The sequence below is a fragment of the Trypanosoma conorhini genome (assembly GCF_003719485.1).
Source record: "Trypanosoma conorhini strain 025E chromosome Unknown Tco_14.4_contig_00052, whole genome shotgun sequence".
NCBI lineage: Eukaryota > Euglenozoa > Kinetoplastea > Trypanosomatida > Trypanosomatidae > Trypanosoma > Trypanosoma conorhini.
In genome coordinates this window covers 3,818-9,679 of record NW_021704132.1, presented here as the reverse complement: position 1 = coordinate 9,679, position 5,862 = coordinate 3,818, and the positions used below count along the sequence as shown (strand labels likewise).

The window sequence follows — 5,862 nt, the reverse complement described above, 5'->3', positions numbered from 1 at the left end:
GTGGGGGAAAACAAAGAAACAAACACATGACACCGAAGCATCGATCAGATGCGGAGAGGGAAATATTTTTTTCTTCTTCTTATTTTTGTGTGTGCGTGTGTGTGTTTATGCGCGCATGCGTGGGCAATAAAAAGGTGGGTGGGTGGGGGGGGGGGGGGCTATTTGGTTGCACGCACCCTCCAGCAGTAACACTACAAGAGTGAGATGCTTGCGTGCAGGTGTGCGTAGATATACTCAACGTACACTATGAACACATCCGCCCGGCTTCCTGTGGCACATGCACTGAGCCGCCGCCCCTCCAAAAAAAAACAACAACAAAAAAAAAGAGATAGACATGTGCATATACGCCTGCACGTGTTGATGCGTGGGTGTGTCTGGCAGTCTGTGCATACGCATACATACAGAATATGTAGCAAAGAGAAAACTACACAAAACGAACGAACGAACGAAGAAAGACAAGAAAGCAAATATCCCATGAGTTTAACAGAAAACGAAAACAACACACACACATACACAATGAGAGGGAAGTGGCAGCGTTGGGGTGGTAGACTGCGGTCTCACTGTGAGTCACCCACCCCCGCGCCCGCCTACTGTGCGACGGCTGGGTCCACCTCAAAGACCTTCATGAGTGAAAACTCCCGTTGCAGATCGATAGGCTTCGACGCACTCAGCTGCGGCACCTGCGTAAACCGCTTTTTCTTCAGCATGTCGCGGGTGGCGATGAGCATGTCCTGGTACGAGAGGTTGCTCGTTTTGAGTATTGTGTAGGTCAGACACTGCGTGGCGGCCCCACCAGCGCCTGTCGCGCCCGTCCCAAACGCGGCGGCGTTGGCCACGTCCGCGGAGGTCTGCTCGTCGGCGCAGCCGGAGATCATTAGCACGTCCCCGTCACAGTTGTTTCCGCGGCGGATGCGCTGCATGTGCCCGGTGACGCCGCTGCGCACGCTTCTGCCGCCCACAAACGTGTACGGCAGGTCAAGCATGGAGCCAGAGTGGCAGCAGTCGAAGACTACGGTGAGTCGCACCCCATGCGGCAGGCTTCGGAGCAGAATTTTAAAAATGTCATCGTCAAGGATGCAGCCGTTGCGTTCGAAGTCGACGGGGGCAATGCACTGGTCAAACGCCTCCTCCGAGTCGCTCAGCGCACGCGTCTGGGTGCCGTGGCCCGAGAAGTGCATGAAGAGCACGTCGCCCGCCTTTGCGTCCTTCACCAGCCAGGCCATGTAGCGCACGATGTTGTCGCGCGTGGGGAGGCCGTTGGCGCCAGGGAATCCCTCCTCATCCACGAGGATGCTCGCCTCGTCAATGGGGAACCGCTTCTTCTGCAGCGTGGCGAGGATTTGTTTCACGTCGTTGCAGCAGCCGGAGAGCTCGGCGCGGGTGCCGTAGTAGTTGATGCCGATGAAGAGGGCACGAAATTTGCCGCTCTTCTGGGCGGGCGCCTCCCACGGCTTGAAGCCCTCCGTCTCCGCCGCCTGCTGGAAGGCCTCCGCGACGTCGACCCGCGGCGGGCGATTGACGGTGCCAAGGTACTGCACTATGTAGGGACCGGTAAGCTTAACGAGCTTCAGTCCCAGGTCCATGTAGTTTATCTTCCCCTTCGCCCCACTGACCTCCCTCACCAGGCTGAAGACATTCTTCAGGCAGTTGAAATCAAACCCCATTGCCCTTTTGTTTGTTTGTTTGTTTTTACCTTCACTGTCTCTTTGCTCGGTTTCCTTCGCGGAGAGGTGTCACGGCAGTAGTTCCACGTATGGGGTAGCGCCTTCCTACGCCCGCTCTTTATTCTTTTCGTGTTTTTCTTTCTTGTTTTGTCTACGCCCCCCTTTTTGCTTCAGTGGGGTTCGCCCGGTTCCTTCGTGCAAGCAGACGCCGGTGTGTGGTCCTTAGCTGCGGGCAGGGGCGACGCACGCACGCACGCACGCAGAAAGAGAGGGGGATAGAGAGAGAAGGGGAGCCGAAGATGCACGGCAGCGGCGCGAGGGGAGGCGACGGCACATACACACACAGACGCGAGGGAGCGCGTGAGAGGAGGCGGAATGAAACTTGCATCATTCTCTGTTTTTGCGCGTGCTCTTTAGAAAGACCCTCTACCACCTCTCTCTCGCTTTTTTTTCTTTTTTCTTTTTTTCGTTCGTTCTGTGTGTTGTGGGCTCCGTCTTGCAACTTCGTGTCTCCGCCGCCGGGGGGTTGCGGCGCGGCAACGCCGTGTCTTTTTTTTTCTTTTCCTTTTTTTGTTTGCTTTCTTTTTCTTTTCCCCCCTCCCCTCGTCATTTCTCGCCTCCTCCTTCCCGCTTAACGCTTCTTCTTCCCTCGCCTTAAGTTAACTTACGTGTTTGTTTTTTTTTTTGCGTTTCTTTGCCTTGTCGTGCTGTCGCTCGTCCTCCCCGCCCCCGTCAGAGGCGCTCGAGGGCGCCCGCAAGCTCCGCCAGCTCCCGCTCCTGCTCCGCCAGCCACGCCGCGCCGCCCTTCGCGACGAACTCCTCGTGCAGCTTCGCGTACCGCGCGAGCTCCTTCGCGAGCCGCTTCCGCTCCTTCTCCGTCACCGCCTCGCCGGTCGCCGCCAGCCGCGTCGGGAGCCCCGTCGTCGCGTCGAAGGCGGCGTACGTCTGCCTCTCCGCGTCGCGCGCGCTGAAGTACTCCTGCGGCGGGCACGTGTACTGGCGCCACTTCTCCGTCGACCGCCGCTTCGTCTCGAGTTGGTTCACGAGCCTCGTGCGGCGCTCCGTCGCCTGCTGCGCCCGCCGCTCCGCCACCTCGCGCTGCAGCGTCGCCACGTCGTCGGGCTTCCACGTCGTGGGGCCGGCGGGGTTGTCTTCGATGCGGATGCCCGCCGGCACGAGCCACTCGTCCCGCACCGCGTCGCAGAGCGGCAGGTACGTCCCGCCCCCCCCTGTCGCCTTCGCCGCGTCCCGCACACCGTCGCGGAAGCGCAGCAGGGCGTCCATCACCGTCACGAGGCGGTCGTCCGTCCCCTGCTGCGCGCCAAACCCGACCACGTCGCCCCCCTCCACCACGCCGAAGACCCGCAGCATGCGGGTGACGTAGCGGCCCACCTTCTGCACCAGCGTCCCACTCGTCCGCTCGCCGCTGAGGAGGTACTGGTTCGTCGCGCCCACCAGCTCCATGAGGGCGTCCATGGCGGCGGGGGTGTCGAGATTGTTCTGCAACGCGCCATGGACGGTGTCTTCGACCGTCGAGTAGAGCTCGCTCAGGCGGCGGTCGTGGGCGTTGAAGCCCTGCGTCTCGCCCCAGGCGTCCTTGCGCAGCACCACATCGACGCTGCCAAAGAAGGCGCGAAGCACGCGTTCCCGCTCCCTCGCCTCATCAATGCTTTGGTCGGAGAAGTTCATCGGTTTTCCCCATTGGTTGGCAAGGAAGAGCAGCCGCATCACGCGTGGCGTGACACCGAGTTCGTCCAGCGCCTGCCGAATCGTAATGAAGTTCTTCAGACTCTTACTCATCTTGAGCCCCTTAATGTGCAGGTGCCCGCAGTGCAAAAAGTAGTTCACCCACTGGTGCTGCAGGTTGCAGGCCTCGCTCTGCGCACACTCGTTGTCGTGGTGGGGGAACTTCAGGTCCCAGCCGCCGCTGTGCACGTCCATGTTCGCGCCGAGTATGTCCGACGCCATGACAGAGCACTCAATGTGCCACCCGGGCCGTCCCTCGCCCCACGGCGAGGGCCAACGCGGCTCCCCGGGCTTCGAAAACTTCCACAGCGCAAAGTCGTTCGCGTTCCGCTTCTCACCGGCGACGCCTGCGCTCAGGGCGCCCTCGCCCTCCGCCATCTCCGCCTCCGTCGCGTTACTCTCGCCGCGCTCACTCACCGGCTTTAGCTTCGGGTAGTCGTGCCCGGCCCGCGCAAAGGCGCCGGTGTCAAAGAAGATGGAGGTGGTGCCGCGGTAGGCAAAGCCGTTGTCCATGATGCGCTGAATGAAGTCCACCACCTGTGGGACGTACTCCGTCACACGCGTGACGACGTCCGGGTCGCGAACGCCGAGGCTCCGCATGTCCTCAAAGAAGAGCCGCTCGTACAAACGCGCGTGGTCCTCAAAAATGCGCTGGTCCGTCACCTCCTGCCCCTCCCGCTCATCCAGCAGGTCGCCGTTAATGCCGGCGGCCGCGGTGAAGAGGGCCTCGAAGTCGCCAGACGCCGTCGCCGCCGCAATGCGCTCCCTCGTCGTCTGCAGCTGCGACTCCTTCAGAACGAGCTCCAGCAGCTTCTCCTCGCGCTCCGCCTTGACGCGGCTCGGGGTGGCGTCCGGCAACGGCGTCGACAGCTTGCGCCGCGTCTCCGCCAGAGCAGCCACCGCCGCCGCCTCCGCCTCGGCCGTGAAGGCGGCGAGCCTCGCCACGTCCCGCCCCTGCAGCACGTCCTCCCGGAAGCGCTTCAGCAGCGCCCCAATGCGGGCCCGCTTGATGATCTTGTCGTCGATGTCCGTGATGTTCATCTGGTACAGCACCTGGTAGCCGAAGTAGTCCTCCATGATGCGGCGCAGGATGTCAAAGGTGAGGTAGGCGCGGGCGTGGCCCATGTGGGCGACGTCGTAGACCGTCGGCCCGCACATGTACCACCGCACCAGCCGCCCCGCACGCGGCGCAAACGGCTCCACGGCCTCCGTCAGCGAGTTCAGCACGCGCAGCCCTTTTCCGTCGTCGCGCGCGGGCGGGAACCACGCCGGGTGCCGCGGCCGCCGCACCGGCTCCGCGGCGTTCAGCCCCTCCACCACCGCCGCCGGCGGCCGCGGCTGCGGCGCACCGGTGCTCATGACGGCTGCAACGGGGACCAGCGACGACACGAGCGGCACGGCACGAAAAAGACGCGTGGCTGCGGGCGAAGTAAAGACGGAAACAGAGCCCAACAGCAAAAACACACCCACACACACACAGTGAGAGAGAAGCAAAAAACAAAAAGAGAAAAAAAAGAACGAAGCCCGGAAAAGCACCAAACCCAGCGCACACTACTGAGGACTGCCGCGGACGCTGACGCTACTCTACGCAACGAAAGAGGACGGGGAGGCGCAGAGAGGACGGGGGTGGCGGCGCAGCGGTAGCCGCACAACACAAAACCAAAGCAAGACAAAAACACACACACACACGCACGGACACACAAGCACAAAAAACCAATAAAAAAACCACCACCGCAGACCAACAAGCAACACCCAAAGAATAACAACCCAGCCATTAGCGCGAAAGCAGTCAACGCACGCAGGGGAAACCAAAACAAAGAAAGGAAACAACAGAATACAATACAACAATAGATCAAATAAAAGAAAACTTCAACGATCAAATCAGACAAAAAAAGAGAAGACACAACAGAAAAACCTCCGCCACAAGAAGAAAAAAACACAAACATAGGCGCATACAAAATGCAATTACAACGCTAAACAAAAAACCATTACAATCGCACACACTACCACCGCCGAGCAGGGGTACTCCTTCACGAGGCACTGGTTCGTGCCCTTTTGCAGGCGGATGTAGCCCTCCTCGCCCCAGACCGCGCCCCACGAGTTCTTCACGATCCAGTACGGCGGGTCGCTGCTGTCGTTGTAGCCGACGAGCACGACGCCGTGGTTCAGCTGGTCGGCGAAGCAGTTCGTCACGACACCGCCCGTGTAGGACATGAAGCTGGTGGCGTCGACGGCAATGGCGAGCGGGCCGTGGGCAGCAAGCCAGGCGGCCATTTTGTCCTCGTCCTGCGGCAAGTCAACGTGGCCGGTGATGACGGCGCCCGCCGTGCGGTCGGACATCCTGCACACCGGCGCCTGGCCACCGCCCGACACGTAGGGGTAGCTCTCCTCCGTGTACACAACGCCGTTGTTCCGCTGCACGATCCAGTCGAAGGCGTTGTCCATCAGGCCA

General features: G+C 60.9%; 4 protein-coding genes across 4 annotated transcripts in view, besides 12 other annotated features; all 4 read right to left on the bottom strand.

The window, feature by feature from the left end:
• Nucleotides 1-86: 86 nt before the first annotated feature.
• Nucleotides 87-105: a microsatellite.
• Nucleotides 106-133: 28 nt separating this feature from the next.
• Nucleotides 134-158: a microsatellite.
• A 142-nt stretch (nt 159-300) lies between these two features.
• Nucleotides 301-325: a microsatellite.
• A 107-nt stretch (nt 326-432) lies between these two features.
• Nucleotides 433-456: a microsatellite.
• A 26-nt stretch (nt 457-482) lies between these two features.
• Nucleotides 483-517: a microsatellite.
• A 70-nt stretch (nt 518-587) lies between these two features.
• Tco025E_01540 (metacaspase) lies at nt 588-1,664 on the bottom strand (the record flags this gene model as incomplete). The annotated part of the gene is made up of 1 exon (XM_029368478.1): nt 588-1,664. The coding sequence occupies one exon, from the start codon at nt 1,662-1,664 to the stop codon at nt 588-590; it is 1,077 nt and encodes a 358-aa protein (XP_029231545.1).
• Nucleotides 1,665-1,905: 241 nt separating this feature from the next.
• Nucleotides 1,906-1,926: a microsatellite.
• Nucleotides 1,927-2,108: 182 nt separating this feature from the next.
• Nucleotides 2,109-2,141: a microsatellite.
• A 70-nt stretch (nt 2,142-2,211) lies between these two features.
• Nucleotides 2,212-2,257: a sequence feature (A-rich).
• Nucleotides 2,258-2,274: 17 nt separating this feature from the next.
• Nucleotides 2,275-2,313: a sequence feature (G-rich).
• An 83-nt stretch (nt 2,314-2,396) lies between these two features.
• Tco025E_01539 (putative cysteinyl-tRNA synthetase) lies at nt 2,397-4,769 on the bottom strand (the record flags this gene model as incomplete). The annotated part of the gene is made up of 1 exon (XM_029368477.1): nt 2,397-4,769. One exon carries the CDS (start codon nt 4,767-4,769, stop codon nt 2,397-2,399), a length of 2,373 nt encoding a protein of 790 aa, XP_029231544.1.
• Nucleotides 4,770-4,861: 92 nt separating this feature from the next.
• Nucleotides 4,862-4,889: a microsatellite.
• A 75-nt stretch (nt 4,890-4,964) lies between these two features.
• Nucleotides 4,965-5,000: a microsatellite.
• A 57-nt stretch (nt 5,001-5,057) lies between these two features.
• Nucleotides 5,058-5,118: a microsatellite.
• A 257-nt stretch (nt 5,119-5,375) lies between these two features.
• Nucleotides 5,376-5,855, bottom strand: Tco025E_01538 (cysteine peptidase B; the record flags this gene model as incomplete). The annotated part of the gene is made up of 1 exon (XM_029368476.1): nt 5,376-5,855. The coding sequence occupies one exon, from the start codon at nt 5,853-5,855 to the stop codon at nt 5,376-5,378; it is 480 nt and encodes a 159-aa protein (XP_029231543.1).
• Tco025E_01537 (cysteine peptidase) overlaps nt 5,855-5,862 on the bottom strand; it is a gene marked incomplete at both ends in the record, with an annotated part of 492 nt that continues 484 nt past the window's right edge. The window contains one exon of the mRNA XM_029368475.1: nt 5,855-5,862. This exon is cut by the window's right edge and continues 484 nt beyond it. Within this exon, the coding sequence (XP_029231542.1) occupies nt 5,855-5,862 (8 nt within the window).